The 23,495-nt window shown below is 37.3% G+C and overlaps 2 protein-coding genes across 4 annotated transcripts in view; one reads left to right on the top strand and one right to left on the bottom strand.

The window, feature by feature from the left end:
• Nucleotides 1-19,276, top strand: part of LOC129787722 (TWiK family of potassium channels protein 18) — an 84,170-nt gene extending 64,894 nt beyond the window's left edge. The window contains exons 6-9 of one of the 3 annotated variants that reach the window (XM_055823482.1): nucleotides 16,186-16,327; nucleotides 16,413-17,059; nucleotides 17,233-17,500; nucleotides 17,574-19,276. In XM_055823482.1, coding sequence (XP_055679457.1) covers nucleotides 16,186-16,327; nucleotides 16,413-16,998 — 728 coding nt within the window. In that variant the 3' untranslated portion in view covers nucleotides 16,999-17,059; nucleotides 17,233-17,500; nucleotides 17,574-19,276. Of the gene's footprint in view, nucleotides 1-16,185; nucleotides 16,328-16,412; nucleotides 17,060-17,232 lie in introns of all 3 variants that reach the window. The other 2 variants (XM_055823488.1, XM_055823474.1) reach the window with 2 other exon arrangements.
• Nucleotides 1-23,495, bottom strand: part of LOC129787507 (C2 domain-containing protein 5) — a 970,947-nt gene that overhangs the window by 839,517 nt on the left and 107,935 nt on the right. The window lies entirely within an intron of this gene.

Genomic DNA, 23,495 nt, shown 5'->3' with positions numbered 1-23,495 from the left:
ATATTTTATAATCCATGCGGTCTTCTTTATCGCATTGTTATTTTATTTCTCCAGATTTCAGTTAATATAAATGTTCAAAATTATGAGTTATTGTTGCAGTGAAATCATTGAGTATAAGGTCTTTATTATTCCAGATAAAATTATTGCTAGAGGAAATAAATTTTGAGTGTTGAATTTTTATGAGATAGATTTGAAAAATCAATAACTAAATAAATTAAATTAAATTCCATTATTTGAAATTTTCTCATAACAATGGCACAATGCTTCTAACGCCATCTCTTACCGCAATGCCAACATGAAAAGCCCAAGAAAAGTAATCAAGTGTAATTGCACTATATGCATTTAAAACACAAAGCATCTTCTCAAAGTCTTTTGGAGAACTTACTTTGATTTTCTGCAGGACTTGCTTCTATATAATAACATTTCAATTTGCTCTTGAAGCATTAAATTAATTTCTATTTAATATATTCAACTACCCCCAAAGCATTACACATTGAAACATTAGTAATTAATTTTGATTAGCCTGTGAGGCGTTTCAATTACTATTAGACAATTTGTACGGGAAATTCAATTGAAAACCATGACACACCCCCCATGAGAACTTTAGCTCAAGACCCAGTTGATTTTCCCCATTTAAGGCTTCAGGTTCTGTATGTACTGTACATATAAATTTTCCTAGCATAATTTTCCGGGGGTCTATTTGTTAGTCAAAAATATATACACACACAGACCATTTCATGCATGGAAAAATATGAAATTTTATTAATGAATCACAGTGAATTGCATTTCTTGAAATTGTGCCCCACATTTATGGGAAAAGTTTATAGAAAAATTGCTCGAGGCAATTTTAAACCGTTTTGTTGGGGGTTGCGCACACCCACAGAGGATGAAAATCCCGTATTTTATTTCTTATACATTTAGGAAGATTATTACCCAGGAAAATGGTCATAGAAAAATGAATATGACCTCAATTTTGTTTATGATATGAAAATTCCATGTGAGACAATAAAATATCCCAACTTTTATTCCCGCACACTTCATCACCTCATTTCCTATTTTGTCCTTTTCTTTACTCGCACCCACCCTTCCACCCCCGAATGCCTCTCTTTGTCACCCACATTGTATCACATTGGCACATTCATACTGGAATCTCCACCATATCGAGCCGTTTCCGCTGCGATTTGGCGTTGTCGTAAAGAAACGCACACGCACTCGTAAATTCTTTTCCACCCCCCCCCCCCAACATTCAGCTGCAGCCAAAGCAACTCCACACGCCCACCCTCGAGAGAGAGAGAGAAAGAGAGAATTTTACGGCCAACTCCCCCAAGGGGTTAACAATCACTCAAATCCAAAGAGAAATTGATAGAGCTCTGACGATAAAAGGAGTGCTCCCAAATCATCTACGATACATCGTGAGCAAACTCCCAAAACGTGTGCTATCTCGGTGATTTGGCAGCTTTTTCTGTGAGAAAGAATAGGATTTGAAGGGGTTGTAAAAATTTATCAAAATGGATCTTCGCAGGGATTTTTCTTGGATTTCTTCCGCATGAGGAATTGAGAAAAAACTAAAACTGTTGGGAATACATAATTAAATTGAATGTGGAGATTTTATGCTTGGTCTTCTTTTATGTTTGGTTTTCTTTCAAGCTGGATTTTCTTAAGATTGTTTTAATAAAATTTTCTTATTTTCTTAAAATATTTCTACATATCTCTATAATAGCGTCTGATTCACCAATTTACCCCACGTTTCCCTATTCTTTACAATCTCAAACCATTCTTCTAGAAATCAAGATTTATTTTCGATTGCGCGACATTTCTAGGAAAACTACGTACTTTTATACTTTCACAATAAAATGGCGTGCTTAAGGGAAAGCCCTTTAGGTTAAGGAGAAAACTTTTCTCCATACAAATGAAGGGTAGGGGTGGAGAAGGTTGTTGGAATGATTGCCCATAAATTAGCTGCTAATAAATTTGTCTTGATTAGCTGGTATTGGACTTTTTGCTCAATTGAGGGTGCAATTGTGAAGGAATTTATATGGATATTCGCCAAACACAAACCACCCAAATGTTGGTGGTTGGAGAATTTTATGAGCCATCAGGGTGTGCCCGATGGGTGGTTTTCCGCGTGAACTTTCAACCCACCCCTCGTCCCCAACATCCTCTGTGCACGTCAATTTGACGTGAATTTCCTTACCAGAGTGTAACAGAGTCGGAATCTCTGAATGTCTCCCCTGAGGAATTTTAATTGGTGCCACGTTCACGAAAGAGTGGTGAAAAAGTAATGCAATTCGAGTGGGGTGGAAGTGAGTTTTGGGTGGGTGTTTATGGGGTGTTCCGTGGTGGATGAGAAGCTCCGTTTTGTGCTTTTCGCTGATGGCATCGTTGGAAAATTTCAATGGTAGCACACTTATTCTCAATAGTCATCCTTTCCTCTTGCTTTTGGGGCCATGAAGAACAATGATAGAGTTGGGGTGTGACGAGGAGCTTTTCTCCGTGAGCTTTTGCATATATTGATCACATGAGGGTTTTCGCTCTGGATTTGGTTGTGTAGCCAACGAAGCTGAAACGCTATTTGCTCAGAAAAGCCTTTTGAACCGCACACACATTCACTGCTCCTGTTAGAGTAATGGCACCCCCAAAACTCTAATGTAGTTTAATTGACAAATATTTAAAGTAGAGAAGCGATGCGGGAGAAAGCTGTTCATATACCACACACATACATACACACATAAGGCTCCTTTGCCACACGTGAAAGTTTCTCCATTGTGTTCCCCAATAAAACCACCACTTGCGGAGGGAGGTTTTTGCAAAGTCGGATCAGGTATTTTACTTCTTCTCCAATTACATCACATCCAAATAAAATAGGTAAGTGAGCACCGAATGAATTCCGCACATTCCCTCCCGCAAATTGATGCCGCCATTTGAAGACTTATAGGGTGGATTGGAGCTCCGCACTAAATACCACACACTCCCCTCCTGCTCATTCCCCCCTCACTTTTGCACACGCCGGATGTGAAATGGATAAAATTTTCCAGTCAAAAGAAAAACGTGATTATTTCAGAGGGTTTTTATGGGAACTTTTTTTTCGTTTTGTTCAGCTTGATCAAACGTCGCAAATAAAAGGTTCTAAGGGTGGAAAAACATTCTCAAAAAGAAGAAGAAAAAAAGTATAGGTACGTGATAAACGTGAATAGCCTTAACAATGTTTTCAGGATAGAAAATTAAATGTGATGAAATTTTATTTATTAGTTTTGACAATAATTCGACAAAACCACATTCGATAAAAAATATGTTTGGAAAATTATGAAAATGTTTTTAAAAAATCAATTCTAAAGATGGAAAATGCGGAGAAATGTAAAAATAAATTAGTAAATAAACATGAATAGACGTCCTCGAAGCAAACAGAAGTAATCATTTTTGCATTAAAAGGATCCATTATAAGGACGTGAAGATGAAAAACTAACTTCATTCACAGATGCTTTCTCGGAGCTTTTACAACATTCTCTGGCATCAAACATCATTTTTGATGCTTTCAAAAGACGTTTTGCTATTTAACTAATGAATTTCTTGAACTGAACCCATTTGAAAGAATCCTGGAGACAAAAATTCAAACTATTTGGAGGGGGTTTGTTCTGTGCAATCCTTTTTTTTTGCTTTCTTGTAAAATCTCAGAAATGGAATCTCTTCAATGAGCTTTTTCCGGAGAAGTAGAGCTCCTCAAATGTGATACGGTATGGGGGTTGAAATGTACGAAAAGGAATGAAAATCTCTCTGTTTGTTGTTGAATTGAAATTTTGGGGGATAGAGAAGAAAATATCAGGAGTGTGACGTTTTGCTTTTCTCCTTCAATTGAATTAACAAATCTGCAAAGAGGGGGCGGTATGTTGGGATGAAGATGGTTCGACAAAAATGGGAACAAGACAGGGAGGGGTGAATGTGCTCCCGGATGAATATGTGAGTTGTTTCACACCCATTTTGGGAGCACTCGGATGGAGCATAGAGAGAATGGAAATGGCACCGGGAAATGTATAATGCTGAAGAAATAAAATAGAGATTCAATTACATTTCTTTTTCCTACCCCTGGGGAAAGCAAGCAATATGATTTTGCAGGGATGAGGGGTTCTCTCTTTTTTTTTCTCCACCACACATCGTGCACACCCCGGAGTGGTCAATCCTGGCGAGGAGAAAAAAAGGGGTATGAGTTTTAATCTTCCCTCCGTCGTCCTTCGCACGAAATGGCGATGTGTGTGGCATTTTGAGTCTTTCACACCCATAATCGCTCCTCTGTGCCATTTATGCGACATATTGCGGAGCTTTTTGCCACTTTGTCGCCCCCCCCCCCTTCTCTCTACCCCAACATTACACACTCACATACAGTGAAATGGGACACTCCATATTGCGGACCTAAATATAGCTATGTTTTTTTTGGGAAGGGGGTATGTGTGTGCAAAGGGTGAGAAAAGCTCGAAAGACGGGAAACCCACAATGGAGTACCAAATTGAATTAACTGTCGTGGTGGCGCAATGGAAAGCTCGCCTCGAAAGTCCATCTCAGAATCATTACAGCAATTCATATAGAGAGCACTCTCCATGCGCTGTGGAATGTCGGAAAAGGGAATTGCACATACAGAATAATGTTGAACCTACCCTTCTCGTTCACGGTCACCGAATCAACTGAGGGGGTGGAATGGTGAGAAAACAATCCTCGTTTGTACTTTCGTGTGACCCCTGTGTAGCCTCGAATATCCTCAATCCCTTCTTCACCCCCTCCCATTCCCTCCCCCGACGAGATGGGCGATTTGTGCTGGGATTTCTGGGTGGACGACACTACATCTCGGCAGAGCAATTTCTTCTCTATCGCATAACATGGCAATTGTTATCGGAAGCAAGAAGTTGGACCATTGCTTCCGGATAGAACACCCCCGATAGTCGTGTATTCTTGTTATACAACCCCCACCCACCCCCGTGTGTGTGGACTTTGTAAGCAACTTTGACTGTGGGTAGTTCTCGCAACAACTTTCACATGTTGGCAAGAGGCGGAAGGGTTCAATATTTCCGAAAGTTTTCGCATCCACCAATTCTCTCAAGGGCCATCCAATGTTTATGGAAGAAGAAGCGGTCAAGGATTCCATGACCATATTCATTTTCACACGGAATCCTCGCCATTTCGAAAACAAACCACGTTGCGACAGAGAAAAGCTCACAGACAATTCTAGTAAAAAAAAATGTCTTTTCATACATATTTTAAAATGAGCTTTTGTGAGAAAATGATTATCAAATTATTATTTAAAAATAACTTTTAAATCAAATTCTTTTTCCCAAAATAATATTCCCATTTCCTGAGAATTATTAGCAAGCAGCCAAAGCTTTTTATAAGCTTAAAAATAATCTTTTTTCCTAGAAAACTCTAAAGCACTAAATAATTTGAAAATACGATTGAAAAAGCTTAAATTGTGCTAAATCAATTCCACAATTGAGTTCTCCAATTTACTCACCCACTCCCAACTCTAAATTTATCTACACATACCCCCAAAAAAGCCACTTCAATGATTAAATTCACTTTAAAACCCTCGCCAAAATTCACCACAGGGGTTATTCAAAGTTTTCTGGCATTAAAAAAATACCCATTCAAATCGATTTTGCAAATTTATGTGAATTGACATCGGGATTTTGGAGGAATCTGATTCACAAAATTGGAACTTCAATTTCATATGAAAATATTTTTGAATGAACTCAATGAAAATATTGAAGAGCTTTCGGTGTGAGCTTTGGGCGTGTAGCAAAAAAAACATAAATAAAATGCGTGAATTGGATGGAAAAAATTCAATCACACCGAAAGTGTCTCAAGTGGCAATCCAGAGCTTTGTGACGTGTGTATTTTGTTGGATGGAAGAAGTCGTGATATAAATTTTTATTATTCCCGTGCTCTATTTATTGAAAAATTATTCAATGAAAGGGAGCGCCTCCCTTATTCATTTTCGTGTAATATGGCAAATCGAATAAATTCTCCACCATGAAGAGTGAAAATTTCTTGCAAATGGTTCACATTTGGAGGAACTTTTTCTTCCTCTCCAGCGAGATTTGCTTTAATTTTATGTCGCCAATACACGGATGGCAAAGAACATGGAAAAGAAAAGCTTCACAGTCTCTCTTTCTCTTTTTCTCCCTATGTCGCCCCTCTGAAGAAAGTGAAGTCTTTTTTTTTTCTTCTATGTTTACACACCATAGGCAGGAAAATGTATTTTTTGCCATTCCACCAAAATAGCAATTGGGGCGGTTCTACCTTGAGCTTTTTTGCACCTCAAAGAACATTCCGTGGGATTCGATTTATTTATGAAAAAAGCTCCGTTTGAACTTGACGTCCTCCACTGAGGCTCCTCATCTATAAAGCGAATAATAAAATCAAATCTATATGTGTGAGTGTTGTTCTTCACAGCTACCAAACGACCCACCCACCCTCTATTTCTCAATTTCACCCCCGAGCGATCAGGAGGGAAAAAAACGGGAGTACCACACGTTTGGTGTGAAGGGCAGAAAGCTTCCAGGCTAACCCACACGATTCAAATAAAATCATAAGCTCTTGAATTATTAATGAGACTTTAAAAAGCATGTTCTGAATTTCAATTAAAAAAAAACCCAAAAAAGCACAATTTCAAGCAAGAAACTTCCGGCCTCAGGCACAACGAATAAATCTCTTCACACGCATAAAGTCTTTAGAGAGGTTAACAAATGACCGAATCAAGGGAACATTTATATTGCCCTCGGACAAGGGGCAGGAGGAAAAAGTACGAGAGAAAAAAAGGTAGAACAATGAAAGAAGGAATAGAAAAGTCATTACACGCACGTCCCATGATTTGAGCCAATCTACTTCCCTACTCAAGAAGCAATTACAATTTACTTTAATTTCCACTCCATCTCGGCAAAAGCTTTCCATTTTATACAGGGTGGCGGAGCGATATAGTCACGAAATTAAATGTTTATAACTTTTTTTTGAATTAAGATTTTTTTAAAATTCCACCGCCAAATGATCAGAAATATAATCAAGTTTTATCATGCCAAATTTGGTGGAGCTGACTCCAAATCGGGGGGCGCTAGAGCTGATAATGTAAAAAAATCATAATTTTCAATGTTGATGAGTATAGTCGATTTCAGAGATGATTTTTTTCGCTTACTTCACACAGCACTTTGCATAACGATTTTTTTTAAAATGATACTCGGATTCTCCAATGTCCTCTTCCACTATCATCTTCCAATGTCCTTCTCCACTATCGTCTTCCATTTTAACGTTTTTTTTTCTTTACACCTTAAAATGTTTAGGATTTTTTGTTTGTGATCTTTGTGATTTTTCAACTCGAGGGAAGTGTTTGATGTGATTGCACGCAGTGTTAATGAAATACCGCCTAAATTAATTTTTTGCTCTAAAAGAATGAAATTTAAATTGGAGGAAGTCGGAATAAAAAAAAACTTTTATTCCTCTATCTTGCATCTCCAAAGTGAGTTATTTACTCAGATTTTTTATTCACAACAAAACGGATTATGGCGAAGCACTGCGGCCTATGAGAAAATTCCCCGGCCGTTTAATTTCCCGGCGGGGAGATATTGTGTGGCCTGCCCGATCTCCGGATCTCTCATCACTTGACTACTTTCTCTAGGGATACCTCAAATCTCGAGTTTATGTTAATAAGCCCGCAACTCTAGCGGAGCTTAAATAAAACATTATTCGCGAGATTCAGAATTTAAATTTTAAAAAGAATTTTTAAATTTTCAGAAATTCTTAATTCTGTAATTCAAAACTCATTTGAGAGAGCCATTTGAGTCATTTGAGAAGGAGGACATTTGGAAAATTAAATTTTTCATACTTAAAAAGACATATTTTTTCTAAGAAATTAGCATTTTCACTTCAACTCACATGAAAAACGCTATACTTTGTCAAAATGTATGGGAAATTGCACTTTTTTCTTTTAACTCTAGCGCCCCCCGATTTGGAGTCAGCTCCACCAAATTTGGCATGATAAAACTTGATTATATTTCTGATCATTTGGCAGTGGAATTTTACAAAAATCTTAATTCAAAAAAAAGTTATAAACATTTAATTTCGTGACTATATCGCTCCGCCACCCTGTACTATAGGTACATATAGCACAAAAAGCTGCGTTGATGGGAATGGTGTGGTCCATTGTTTGAAGATTTGCGCGCACTAATAAGATAAGTGAGTGCTTTTTAGAAACTTTGTTCGCTTCTTCTCTTCTTTTACATTGTTAGCTCGCATCAATATTTTAACTCTGAAGGATACACTGATTAAAAAAATGTTTAAGATGAAGGAATGAAAATTCTTTTAATTCCGAAGAAAAAAATAAAATCTTTCCCTCATTTATTAGTCTCAATATCTACAATTTTATTCATTGCTGTGAGATATTTTTCTTTAAACTTTTCTTTAAAAGTCTTTTCCTTTTAGAAAAATTGTTTAACGAACCGTTTTTGACAGTATACTTAGCGTGGGAAAGCTTTAAGAGGTTTTGGTGAGCTTTTCGTCGTTTCTTGTTGAGGGAAAAAAATACCTCGACCCTGTTTTTATCGATATATCGTCATTGAGGGATCACCTAAAATCTCAGCTTTTCTTCACACACACACATCCCTTCCCAGGAGTCATATCATGAAGGGAGCTGCTGAGAGAAAAGGAATTGATAAGTTTTTGAGTTTATATCTTTTAAGGTTTATTTTTGCCAAAAGGGTGGGTGGTGGAAATGGGCGCAAAAGGCACCCTTGCTCGCTTCAAGCTTATCTAATAGGCCTCTATTGTTTTCACGCACATACCCCGCCAGAAAACCCTCCGGAGGACCATTGAAATTCACTTCAGAGAGGCATTTAACCATTTCATTGTTGTTTTATTTATTTTATTCCCTCCTATTTCATTTCATTTGATATTCTGGTGAGTGCTGCCCATCGATAGAAGATATATATTCTGCAAAATACCAATAGCGGGGTGGATCCCTTGAAACCCACATCAACTCCCTCAATCTGTCCTCAAAATGCTTTTCTTTTGCCTTTCTCTCGTTTTTTTTTTTTTTTTGCTAGAAAGTCATATGAAATGTTGGAGGCTGGTTGATTTTTTTTTGCAAAATAAAAAGGGAAAATTTCCCAGAGAGTGTCATTTTTCTCCTCCACCCTTTTTTTGCATGGGGATGAAAAAAGCTCCATGGCGGTTGGGTGAGTGGGTTGAAAATGAAATACAGGCCACTTGGCTGGATGTATGAATTCCTCTTTTCAGCATAATACAACGTCACGTAGCGACAAAAGGGCGGATGGTTGGTGAATTTTTGAAATGGAATGTTTTGTGTGCATAAATGTGGGGAATACCTAAAAGTGATTTGATGGAATTTCCACTATATATGGAAGAAAATATTCTCCAGGCAGCGAGAATATCTTTAATTCTCTCGCTTTCTCTCTCTCTCAGCATCATATTCGAATTATTGTGTCAGTCTACGAGAAGACAACAATGAAGATCCTTTTCTCATGACTTCTTGCTCATCTTTTATCCTCTCACAATTTTCTTCGAGGATGCCTTCATTGTTGAACCTTTCCATCTCTTACAAAATACTCCACATGTTTCCATTGTTTGGTTGCGATTGATAAATAGATTTGGATGCATTGTGCATTGTTGGATGGGGGGATGTTGAAAAGCTACATAGAACAGTAAGATCATCATTCTTCATGTCGATACTAAATTTTCACTTACCCCCAATACATTTTAATTCAACATGTTGAACAGAAATGCTTGTTTAGTAGATTTTTTGAATTGATAAAAGCTCAATTTCATTATATTAATTTTCAACGTTTTAATTCCTGGGGCATTTTGTATATTAATTTAGTCGTTTAAAAGCAATTAGGAAATTTCATAAATTGTTATTAGATCCCCGAAATTACTAAGCTAATTCTATATTTTAATCCAATTATTTAATTTAATAAAATTTGAAACTATGTAATTTTCAATTTATTTAAATTTATCAATTTTAATATATTATTTTCATCATCTATATTTAATTTAGAGTTTTTTTTCATAAAATTAATTAAAATGAAGCAGAGAATATTGACAGAGAAATCAGGCCGGAAAAAAGCCGAGAATGCAGCTTTAAATGGAAATTTTAATTAATTCCGTGCAATTATGAATGTTGGAGTAAATGAAATTAATGATATATGAATAACTTTTGCGTAATACCCATAGTGTCATATAGAGAAATCCCAATGTAATTATTTGGTGAGAGATTGGGGTGAGCTTATTGTTTCATTTTCATTTTAAACTGACGAAGTATATTTGCTTGCTTTTGGCCAGTTACTGATTACGGGCACCCCTCGCCTTTTCATACGGGGTTAATGGGTGTGCAAGAGAACTGAAAGTTTGTGAACCACATAAACTACCCTCTCGTCTGTACAACACCGAAACAACACCAGAAGCTCCAAAGCATCCATTTTACAAGACTCCCATACACAGGCCACGAGAGTGCATGGGGGAGACACAATTTTAGCATTATGCCAGATGGAATTATTGTTTCCATCTTGGTTGATGCATCAAGTCACAAACTCACTCAGAAATTTAATCTAAAGCTTTTGAACACTTTAAGGGTCAAATGGAAATGGCAATTTAATTTCCAACCGCCGTGTAGACTCATTGGCGCATTGAATTTATTAGCAATTTCAACTAGAATTTCACTTTTCTTAAGCTTCAAAGTTATAAAGCTTTGTAAGCTTTGTCAGTTTTGCCACCCATTATGCTCAAGAGCTAACTAAAAAGAAAAGGTCAAAGGATTTTCTCATGAACTTAATAAATTTTCAATTGATTTCTCAATTGATAAATTCTACTTTAAAGTATAGTTGGGTTAGAAATTTTCCTTAGTTCTCATTATTCCGAATAATTTCTGTAAGATCTAAAAATATTTAATTTTTTTTTTCATTCATAGAAAGTCTTTTTGTGCATTTTCATTTAATCCATCTAATTTGTAATGAAAGTAATTATTTAAACAGAAGTTACATTAAATATAAGTACATAACATATGTACAGTACATATATCTGAAAAGCTCATCAGAGTATCCAACGTGAAACACGATTAAAGCTCTCTATATGTGTAATCGAAAAGTTTTCCATGATGACTCTTAATTCGAAACTCCTTTTCCTCTAAGTTTTATGCTTTGCCATAACATCCTGATAGCCATGTTCTTTGAAGTTACATCTAAAATGGGATGTTAATAGTGTACTTTGCTGTGAGTATACTCAAAGAATATATCTCAAATTATCTCATGGATAAAGCAATTTAACTTTCTGTGAGTATCTTTTCAAGTACATGCATCAACTTTAATAATAATCTTATTTTAAACTTTCAAACACTCAACTTGAAACTCCTAATTTGGCCGTGTTTGAAAGAAAATTCCCCATCATATCGACTTTTTCTCCATCATATTTTCTCAGCACTTTTCTCAGCATGATGATTTTCTTTAATGTTTTTTTATGCTTCACCAATAAAGTCTCTTCCCACACCCCTTCTATCATTCACCCCTGCGCATCTTTGGGGGGGTGAGGACTGGTGAATGGAACATTCGGGGGTGGTTTGTGAGACGAAAAGCCATTTTGCAGAATATATTGCGTGCTTGAGAATGAAATAATGACCACTAAAGTGGCAGACAGAGCAGGAAGCAATCAATCTCAATTAAAAGTTGGATTTATTTCATTCTTCGCACCACTCCCACCCCCCATCTCCTCTATAAAATCACACTCTATGGCGAATAATTAAGTCTTTTTGCTTCTTTACTCCCCCACCCCCCATTTGTGCCATCTTGGCCAGTCCAATCTTACTCTGTATAATATACTTGTATCACTATTCACGAAGGAAGAAAGTTCAAAATTTATCCATAAACTTTCACAAGATACGAAGCCAATTTACCGGCGCGCCATCGTCTTGGAGTTCTCTCTCCTTTTGTTTTCCCAAACATCAATTTATTTAATATGAATTATATCAAAGTTTGCTCCTCTAATGGTCCATTGACCTCCACTTCACGGTGTGTGTGTGCGCGCACCCTTGCGAATCAAGGGGTTAAATATCTCATAAAAATTACAAATTGCAGCATAAATTTCAAACAATTATACATTCATTGTGTTCACGAGTGTAATTAATGGAACCCCCGAGTGCCGCTGGCTCTGTAGATTACGCTCAATCCTCCAAAATGTTGTACCTCTTGCATTCCACCATCCTGTTAGCAAGAAATTCGTGCCCAAATCGGAATTTGGTGCAATAATTGCAAAATATTAAGCACGTATTTGGAAACTCGCAAAATGTTCAAAATATATGACTAAATATCCCATTTTCTGTGGGTGATGCATTATGTACGATTACCTATTGGAAAAAAGAAGAGTAAGGAGAAAATTTGAGGGATGGAAGCATGATTTTCCATTTCATTTAGGTAGTTATTATATTGTGGGAGTCAATTAGCATTAAAATTTATCCTGTCATGTCAAAAGCAAAAGGATTTAATTTTGAAAATTGAAATCTAATTTGCAACAATCAAGTAGGCACGTTTGATTCGTTACTATGTATATTATGTAAATTATATAAAATTTATTTAAGCCAAAATACATAATTCCAATATTTATTTGATACTTTGCTCAATATCTTAATTAGAAATATTTGATTTTGTGGCTTTTAGGAGGTGAGGTGGCATTGCTGAAATTTTAAATGGATAATTTATTTAAACAAAATGTTTATTCAATATTTAGCTTTAATTTTTTATATAAAATTTCATAACAATAAGCAAAACTCACACAAAAAAATCAAAATATTCACAGATAAAAGCCCCGTGAAGGGACAAGATGTAAAAAAAATTCAAAAATAAAACCTAGGGGATAAAAAAGAAAAATCAAACAGTGAGAAAATGTGCGAATAAATTCCTCAATGGGCATTCGATTGTCGTTTATGCAGACGCAGGATGGGTGAGTAACGAGCAAATCAATTTGATATTCGGGTGCCAAGTCGTGGGGGTGTTCAAAAAAAATCTCTGGTAAATTTTTTCACAGTTGATTTATTTATCAATTAATTCCGGATGGTAGAAGAGCATTTGGGGTTCGGTGAGATGGAAGAGGCCAAATGGGGTTAGTCTCTATACACACACATACATTCAATGGGGTTTGTGGACAATCAATATATAGGCGCATATCCACCCCCTCACACACAGAGAGAATATTTGCTCAGACCACCCTCCCCCAACAATTCCGCCCGTTGTGTTTTGTCAATCCATTCCATTTGATGCACGAGTGCGTCCGGATTGTCGGTTTGTTTGTTTGGCCCCGTCGAGACAGCACTGGATATTATATTCTCTTTATTGATGGAAAGCACTGCGTGCAATCTTCCTGACAACCAGAAGCCATGGCAAGAGGGAATGTGCAAAAAAAAGAGCTCCCGTGTACAGTCAATTCCATTAGAGATATCAGTTTTCAATCTCGAAAGTGCTTTGTATTCCATTCCACCTGCAGCTTCCAACATACCCTTGTTTAAATATCCACATAGTCAAGCCGGATGGTTATCGAGACGTTATCCATCGATTTCCTCGGGAGGATTTGTCTTTTTTTTTGCCCCACACACCCTTCCTTCAATTGTCCTGATGTCATTCATGTTTGCAATGAGCTTTCTTCCAACGTACCCCACCACCCCCACACATCGTGTATTACATCTCAAGAAGATTGTTGTTGTGCAACAACCCCCATCAGTCCTCATACGATGCATGTTTTTGAATTTATCTAACAAGCATTGTTCCGTATCTCTTACATGGGATGATTTTGAATTTGATATCAGATAGGTACTAAATCAATACCTATTGGAAATCTGTCGTCATACCTATGATATTATTCCTGAATTATAATAAATCTGCAATCATCCAGATTTGTTGGTAGAATTGAAATAATAATTTTGTGGGGGAAAGCTAAAGGAGCACCTACAAGTGATGTATTGCTAAAGAGGCTTGATATTCATGCTATTCTGATGCAATACATTGATGTGTGATAAAGTTTCTATAGTTTGTCTTTATGGGGAGCTTTGGGAGCTTTTAAATACAACAGACACCTTCACTGGAAAACAAATCATTCACTAGAAAATTTAAATCTATGATTGTAGTGAATAGTAATGTTATGCTAAAAGCTTCGTATTAAATTTGATAAATAAAAAAAACCTTCTCTTCTAACTTTAAATAAAAGCTCTTAAATACGAATAAAACAAACAAAAAAGCTACTTAATTTAAGCTTTAACATAAAAAATTCAGCTTTGAAAAACCACTATCATTTTCCAAGAAATGTCTACGCTTCCTGTTTTTCAAAGCTTTTTTTTTTCAATGAATTTTCAAAGCTTCAAAATTCACGAATGAAACCCACGAAAAAATACGAAAAGAGAAAATAAAACAAATTCCCACAAAAATCTTCTATGAGTGCGCAATGAAGAGAAATGGACTGTGAGTTTTTGGTATGAAAAAGCAACCCCTGTGGTTCACATATTATGATAATTATGATAATTAAAATTCTTCTCATGGGAAGCTTTTTTCCCCGCAGCAACTCCTTCCCCGCAATTGTCTAGCTGTGGCTATAATTTGCAGTTTGGGAGGGTGCAATTAAGCTCAGCACGTTGGTGCAAGAAATTGGACATGGGGGTGGTGTGTGTTTATGAAGAAAGCCATTTGTTCTCATACAAGTTTTAATACATTTTCACTGAAGAAATAACACACCAGTTCTACGTGACGGGCGAGCATGTGGAATTCTGATAAATGACGCCGACACCCACCAAAACATGCAATTTATATCTAGCTGGAGTTTCCCGTGCGAGTAGTTGGGGGTAGTGGGGGTGGAAAATGAGAAATGATAAATGGACAGTGCAGAAGATTCAACCGTAGAAACTCATCTCTCAATAATATCGCAATTCTGACAGCTTCAGGGGTCGTGCGTGGATGGTAATGTGTGTGTGTGTGGCCCTATTGAGACGCCCAGGAAATTTGATTCCATAGAGTGATTGTACGCAAAAGGTCCTTCAACTCCTTTTTGTTGTCGAGAGAGAAAAAAGTTATGCGTACCGTGTGGGTGAGAAAAAAAGGTAGCCGGGAAAGCTCTCTGACCTTTTGTGCTTATTGTAATGTCTCGTGACAAATTTCCCTTAATTGCCGCCAATTTCGAAATGTGCGTCAGGGGTAAATTCTTTCCTTCCTCCACCACACGCACTTCCATTTACCATCGATTTCCCCGTGATTTCCCTTGCCTAGGCGGAAGGCGCCTCGGGGCACTCCCCCGTACGGCGCGACAACATCGTTAATCCCAATTTAAAAAATGCTCAACGGCTTTTCTCCTTCCACCCCTTTTGCGCCCATTCGAGGGCTGGAGAAATTTCAATACCGTGATTTATTGTCGCGGCAGAAAACAACATACCCCAAATACAATTTTCATGTTTACCCAAACTCGGTGTGTGGGTGGACGCCGGGGTGGACGAGTGTAGCTCTCAGCACGCCCTTCACACCCCATTCGCGACCCTTAAAGCGAAATGGGAAAATATGTTTTTGAATTGAGGAGCTTTTTGCGTGCTCCACCACATCATCGTAACTTCCGCCCGAAAATGCATATCGTGCACTTTCCTAATCTCAACAGCAGTGGGTGTGAAAACTTTCCACAAAATCCCTCATTTTAATGCACATTACGAGCTAATTTGCATTTAAATATGCAATCAGTGTGGTGTTACTTAATAGATGACTTTATTAAAATCCACACATGTGTTGTATGGGGATTTGAAAAGCATCCCTGGACCACTTGAAACTCTCTTTCCTCCTAAACCAAAAATTCAATTTATTTTCTTTTTGCTTAAAAAATTCATTTTTCATTCCCAACGCGGAGACATTGATTGGCATGATGAGAGCTACGTTCTCCGCATTCACGCCCCCTTTGTGCTAATTAAGGGTGTTCTCTGTAAACAAGGCAACACGGAGGGTGCTAAAACAACGCAGGACAATGTCCTTTATGTGATGAAAGCTCCCTTCCCCGCACGCAGTTTCATGCGAAATGGAAATTATTTTCAAAGGAGCTTTTTATGCACGCAAACTCATGCAGAAAGTTAATCGTGATGTATCCGGCGCTAAAGTCATTAATTAGGCACCTTTTTCTGTATTTATTTTACAGGCTACGGCACGATTGCTCCGAAAACAACCCTTGGACGTATTGTAACGCTCGCTTACGCAGTCCTTGGCATCCCGCTGACTCTTGTTTACTTGTCAAGCACAGGAGGGGTCCTTGCACGCGTAGCTCGAGGATTCTTTTCACGGTAAGACTTTTGAGGCAACAAAAATAGGATGACATCAATCTGGGAGGTTTAATTGAATTTTAAAAATATCCTAAAATATTTTTAGAGCTCTGTGTTGCTGCCTGTGCTCTAACTGTGGCTACTGTTGTTACGATGAGAAGCGTATGGCTGAGAAGGAGCGACGAATGAAGAAGAAGCGCCAGCAGGAGGAACTCCGGACACAGCAATTAGCCCTCCAGGAGCCCTACTACGTGCGCTCGGGTTCTCTGCACAACAATCTCCATTCACCAGAGAAGCAAATTCAATTCCCTGAAATTGATTCTCTGAGTGCTACAGAGTCCAAGGCATCTATGCATGGACTCAGCTTACTCGCACCTATCCTACTATGCCTAAGCATGATGATCATCTACATTGGACTGGGCGCTGTGGCGATGTACCGTCTCGAGGGGTGGCCACTGCTCGATGGGGTCTATTTCTGTTTTATGAGCTTGTCGACGATCGGTTTTGGGGATTTGGGGCGCATCCGGAAGGAGTCAACGACAACAACGTGGTTCTGTTCCATCTACATCATGTCGGGCATGGCACTCACGGCCATGTGTTTCAATGTCCTCCACGAGGAAATCATCCATAGGATAAAGCATGTAGTTGAGATTAAGAAGCCCAACGATGATGCCGACTACGGGGCATCCTGACGGTACGAGAAGAACACGAATCTGTATCAGCGAAATCCCACCGAAGAGACACTCATCACAGGTAAAGGATAAGTTTAAAGAAATGTTTGATCTTAAATTTTAAAAAATTCAGCAAAAGATTCAAAAGCTTTAACTTAAAAATCTATCTTGCGATTTCGTAATCTTGTCTAGCTTCTTACTAAAATTAATTAACGTCAGAATCTAAAGAAAAGTCTTTTCTTATTTACAAAATAGGTACACCAACATCACTAATCTTCGGTCAGGAACCAGACATCAATCAAATGCACGTGCTAAAGGACTGCACAAATCACAGTCTTGGGCATGAGCTTGTACCAATCGTCACAATGGGAGATGGTATAGTTCTACCTGAAATGGTGGATAGTCTATCGCAGATGCAAGCGTGTTCACAACCACCACCGAGTCAATCCCAGCCAGGCAACCTCACGGGTGTCTACACGCTCCCCGAGGAACCCGAACTGGAAGCTGAAGAGAACACCCCAATGTGAGACTAAAAGAATCCCCATTTTTTACATTAATTTTGCATTTATTTCTAAAATCAGGGATTTTAATTGCAGGACAGCACATGAGTTTTCTCACTAAAAAACAATCATTTTTCAAAAGAAATCCTTCTGACGATCTTTAATTGTTTAGCGGGTCATTCATTTAGGTGACACATCACTTTTTGACTGAATAACATCTTGGGATTTATATTATGTGTAAATAGATAGCAAAATGGAATTATATATAAATAATAATAAAGTAATGTTAATGGTCATGTTTTGTAAATATTTTAGCACAAATTGCTGTTCAGTATGAACAGAATGAAATATCTACGAAAGTTTCAAATGTATACTCAAAGTGAATTGACTTTAAATGAGAGAAAAATATTCTTGGCAGATGTAGAAAATGCTTTAAGTCTTTCTTAGATGGATTTATTAATTTCTTTTTTTTTGTAGATTATGAATTATAAATTTGAGAGAGAAGCAGAATGTGCAGAAAAATTATCAAAAAATAATTTAAATATTTATTGTGGTTTCAACTAGGTGGCGCTCTTATACTCCTCTATTTCTTTACTACATCATTTTGATACACAACGTTACTTTTCCCCCCATTTGCTCCTTTCTCTCCGCGAAGATGCAAAAGGAAATTTGAGATGCAAGATAAATTTAAACGAAAGCAACAAGTTGTTGAGAAATATTGCCAATATATTTAGTGATCTATGCGTGCAAGAGGTCGCGCATTGGATAATTTTTCAATATGGTGAAAAATTTTCCATTTCCTCTCCTAAGTTTGGAATTGAGAAGAGAAAAAGTGCTAAAAGAGAAAAATGAGCCCCAGAATGCATGACGGAAAAATGGAGCGCAATTTTGAATAAAGATAACAGACCGGAAAATGCTTTTCCCTTCGGAACAGCCCCTCCCAAACCCTTTTCCCATGCGGAATGGGGGGTATGTCGAATGATCCTACAAACGGACTGCCAAAAAAGAGTGACTTTGGGCACATTTTAATCGGCGTAATTAGCATTTTTCGAGGAAGTCTGTAATTAATTTTTCAGTTCCATTTCCGCTCAGTCACTTTGAGTCGAGCTATAAGTGTATTTGGAGGGGTGGGTGTGGCATGTTATGGGAACATTGGGGAGGGCTCTGCATGGAAAGGAGCAACCCCAGATGACTTTTTAACTCTGTTATGGGGACCTTTTGAACTCACAACATTGCCCTCAATCCCCCCTAAAGTTGTTCTAATTCTGTTATCACTTGAGATTAGGCAACGAACACGGCATAAACGACGAAATTAATTCAATCAAGATTGTACGACTGAAAGAGGGTATCAGACACGGAAAATTGAGAAAAATTTAAAGGAAATTTACAAAGAGGATTAAAAAAAAATGGGTGAGACATCCTCTAGAGAATTTAATAATGTTTAAAAAAAATACCTACACCCATGCGAAACATCAAAATTACTATGTACTGTGTAAATAAACTATATAACGATTAATTTGAAATAAAAAAAACTTTTTGATATTTATTTGTATACTGAACATGTGTGAATATTTCCGAAAAAAGGTCGTATAAAATAAAATTTTATTGCTATCAAATGGGATATTCGAAATGAGATTAAAATATAGATAAAAGTTACACACCCACACACAATAAAATTGATATGGAAATGACATGAAAACTGAAATAAAAACTATTACATAAAAAAAAATAATTAGATTCAAAATATAGTAAGGAAATAAAATGAGAAAAAAAAATAAAATTGTGATAAAGTCATGCAATGAAGGATATAATCGAGAAAATAATAAAGAAATTAACAAATATCGATGTGCAAGTTTCAATGTGTTTCACTCAAAAATTTAGCTTTTCTGGTATGAAAATGTTATTATTTTTACAGCAAAGAAAATGAGCCGGAAAATTCTAATTCTTTCGTTGAATTTTAAAGCATTGAAAAGCTTTGAAGGGATGAAAAATTCCATGACATTTTGGAAAGCTTATTACTCCTTCTTCAGATCTTCAATTTGTTAATTATTTTAAAATAAAGTGAATCATTTTTTTTTATTTTAAAGTTTTTTTTTGTTCAAATTTTTAAATGTGTTCTGAAAATCAAGAGATTTTTCGTTTTTCCAATTCACCCCATTTGACAGTGTATCCTTTAATAGAGATTCCTCATTTACAAAGATATTACAAAGTTCTATTCAATGCAATTCTGTATGGAATTAAATATTCCACCACACAGATACATTCATCCTTAATGCTATCTTTATCCATACACCTAAAATTCATTGGAAAGCAACTGCGGAAGTTCCCACCAAATTTTGGGGTTGCGTGCTAGAAAATCTGTCACGTCTCAGCTTTGATCATTTAATCTTAACGGCGCGAGCTTTAGCATGGAAATGAAGTGAAGCGCATGGGAGGCACTAGATATGATAGAGCCGCTAAATCCCCACCTTGATGCCTACACAAAGCTCGTTTTTCGGCAGGGTAGCTACCTATACACACATCACCAATTTAGCCCTAAATTCCATGTGTTAGGAATTGGGAAAGACACTTTTCAATTTGCAACGCGAAAGGGCCAAAGGGGGAGGGGTGATGCAAAAGTCGTGTCAAATAACGTGTCGAGTGTTGCATCAAATAAAATGGAAGAGGGATGAAATATTGCGCCATAGATTGCATGTGTTTGTGCAGTGAATCGGAAATCTGGCTTTTCACATGGCACTGACAACCACTTCTTCTCATTCCAATGGAGCTTTTCTCCGGCATATGTAGAATATAAGTCGTATACCCATCAATCCTCCGGCAATATTCACTTTATTCACTCTTGACAAAAATTTATTCATAAGATTCTTTGACATGAGACACTCAAAGGAATTTCTAGCGAACTTAGGGGATTCCTCCTTTTTTGGCTTTTCACAACACAGGACTTCTAGTGGATTTTTTGTTGCTTGATTTTATGAATTACCCTTTAATTCATAGCTTGGACTTTGAGTGTTTTAATTTCAGCTGATATTTGCTGATGAATTTTTTTTTTTTCATTTATGATTTTTTTCTCGTGAAAATATTCACATTCAACACCCTTAAAATATACTACATATAGCAATTACCATCTGTACATATTTAAAAGCTTAAAAAACTGTTGATTGAGCTTTTAAAAAAAATTAATATCTCTTTTTTACGCATGGCTGGAAAATTCGTCTTTTTTCAGGAATTTTCACTGTAAATTCTCCTAAAATTCCTCCTGATTTCAGTACAAATTTCGCAATCTGAACCGTATTGTTGCAAATGAGGCGAACATAGAGCGTTCTCACTAAAACATCCCTAGACCATATTCCCCTTTACCTAGCCACACAGAGCACCACGCCACGCAAATGGATTGCACATGGATGAGCGTATAGGTATAGAGATTTAACCGCGGAAGCTGCAAAAGCGCGGAGAATTTCAATTTTATCCCATGACCGCAATTGTGAAAATTGCTCTCAATTTCGCACCGTGCCAATATTGTCAGGGTGGATGGGCCAATTTGAGGCTATCTCATTAAATTAATTTATTTATTAGCCTTTCATTGTGTTTTTGGTGCACAAAAACAAACCACTTCCCTTTCAAAATTTTACAGAGGGGTGGGGGTAGTGCATGCTGGGCAAATATGTATAACGTGGGCCTAATTATAATACGTGGGATTTCATGCTGTATATTGTTTAAATTAACTATTTATAAAGTTTGGACACTTTTGTGTGTGTGAGGGGTGAAATTAAAAGCTTACACAGTGTGTTAATTATGGAACAAACAACACTATATACGCATTATTATCAACGCAAATTTGCTATTATTTTGTGATGATCCACTGTTTGATATTTGGGGTTGATTGCCACACAGGGTGGAGAGAGGTCGAAACCTCCATGGTACTGCGTGGGAAAAAAAGGTGAGCTTTCAACAATTAACACAACTTCATTAGCTTTCCATACATATATAGCATTTTTGGGCAGTTCGGGGTGGATGGCACAAAAACTTGCGGGTGGTTTTCAATATTCATAGAACTTTGTTGTTGAATGGGGGACATTTGGTGGAGGGTGAAGAAGGAGAAAAAAAAAGTTGTTCTAATTAGAAAAGGGGACGAAGAAAAGTTGATGCTGTGTTATTTTTTGTGTGTGTGAAAGTGTGCCAGCAAAGAGGGTGATTATGAAAAGGGAAAGAGCCCTTGTTAGTCTCTTTGCTTTTTTCCCTCCAAGGCGGAAGGCAACATACATGCAGAATTCCTCTCCCGAAAAAAAGAGCACTACAAGGGGGTTTGCTTCCTCTTTGTGCCTTTCAACGTTTCCCCATCCCCCTAGAATCCAACAACACGGGATGTTGTAACAATAAGCAGCGGATTGAGCTACTTTCCAATGCGGATGATACTCCTATAGATGAATCGACAGCAACATCAAAACTCACTTTTTTTCCAACATACACCCACACACAGAGCAAAAAACCACCCCCTACCAAAGAAAAAATTCCTGGAGCAAAAGCTCCCCTATCGTGCTGTCGTGATAAATTTTCCACAAGAACGGTACAAAAAGAGACGCCACCCACTCACATCAACCCGCAGTGTGCCTGATTGTCTTTCACATCACCATTCCGCAGCACCTGAAAAGTGGATTTCGTGTGCCAGGAACATCCCTAATGTAGTCAAGGTAGAAGAGGTTATCCCACATTTCGGGGTATTGACTGATATTTGAATCCAAATTGTGTAACAAATGCCGAATGAATTTTAAATTCAATAACACGAAAGCTCTTTTAGCTTCCCACGCCTCCACCCTGCTTTGAGTAACTTTTCCTTCTTTTCTCCCCCCCCCCCCCCCTTATATGTGAGAAAAAAGAAAGATATGGGAGCTTGATTTCTTTTTAGCGGAGGGCGTCACAATGCACGAGAGACGCGTCTTGAGAAATAATACTTTGTTCGCGTTGTTTAAAAAGGTCACATGAGTTTTAGGTACATAGTACGTTGGAAGATTTAGGAATTTACCTTTGAAATAAAAGCTCTAGGAAACTTTTGAAAATATCTATTTATGGATAAGGAGAAGCTTAAAAATAAGTCGAGTTATTTAGAGGAAGACATTAGTGAAGCTAAGAGCTTAAAAATTCAAAGATTTTCTTTCATTTAAAGAAAAAATGTAAAGCTTAAAGAAAATATATGCCCAATATAAAATCAATTTGAAGAACTTTGCAAAAAAAAGCTTTCTCACAGCCCCCGGAAGTTTTATGTGTGAAAATTTAATTTTTAACATTTTCTGGGACTCGTAATAAACTGAATGTGAATTCCGCTGGGGGAGGTGGTGCCAGGGGTTGTGCATAATTGAGACAAACAGTTTCCCCAATAATACCCATCTCTATGTAGCTTCAATTTTGATTTGCTCCCCAAAAAGCTCCCCGCTCGAAAAAGGAACTTTCCCCATTTTGTCTTCTCGTTCACATCATTTGAAATGGGCTCCGCTTGAAATTTTCAAACCACCCACCCCAGTAAAATGCCAGTGTGTGTGTGTGTTTGAGCCACATTTTCCATTTCACTGCTTCACAAAGTCATTCTTCAAGTCGCACCCATCCATCTAACACTTTTCCCCAACTGTGGATGGGGATAGAACACATTTGTTTCCGAAAATTCTAACCTACACCCTCTTCCTCTCTCTTCATCTCCACACACACACACAAAAACTTTCCTATTTGAAGGGATATTTTCCACCCTGTGAGGGTGTGGGGATGGATAATTTTTTCCACTCTGGGCTTTCATCTCAGAGAAAATGAGAGAGAAAATGAACATAGTCAAGAGTATAAAACTTTCACAAATTCATCCCCCTCTCTAAAAAAAATTCTGGGACTGAAAATTCATTTTGATAAGATGTGAAAAATCTTTGATTTCTCCCACGTCAGCTGGATTCGCGTGGAAAAACTTTGATTAGTAGGAATTTTTGATATTTTCCAGTAAACTCAAATTTTGCTTGTATTCTCGTCATCTCACAGAAGCTC

This window comes from Lutzomyia longipalpis, chromosome 1, assembly GCF_024334085.1.
Source record: "Lutzomyia longipalpis isolate SR_M1_2022 chromosome 1, ASM2433408v1".
In the NCBI taxonomy this organism is placed as follows: domain Eukaryota; kingdom Metazoa; phylum Arthropoda; class Insecta; order Diptera; family Psychodidae; genus Lutzomyia; species Lutzomyia longipalpis.
This window is presented reverse-complemented; position numbering and strand designations above follow the sequence as displayed.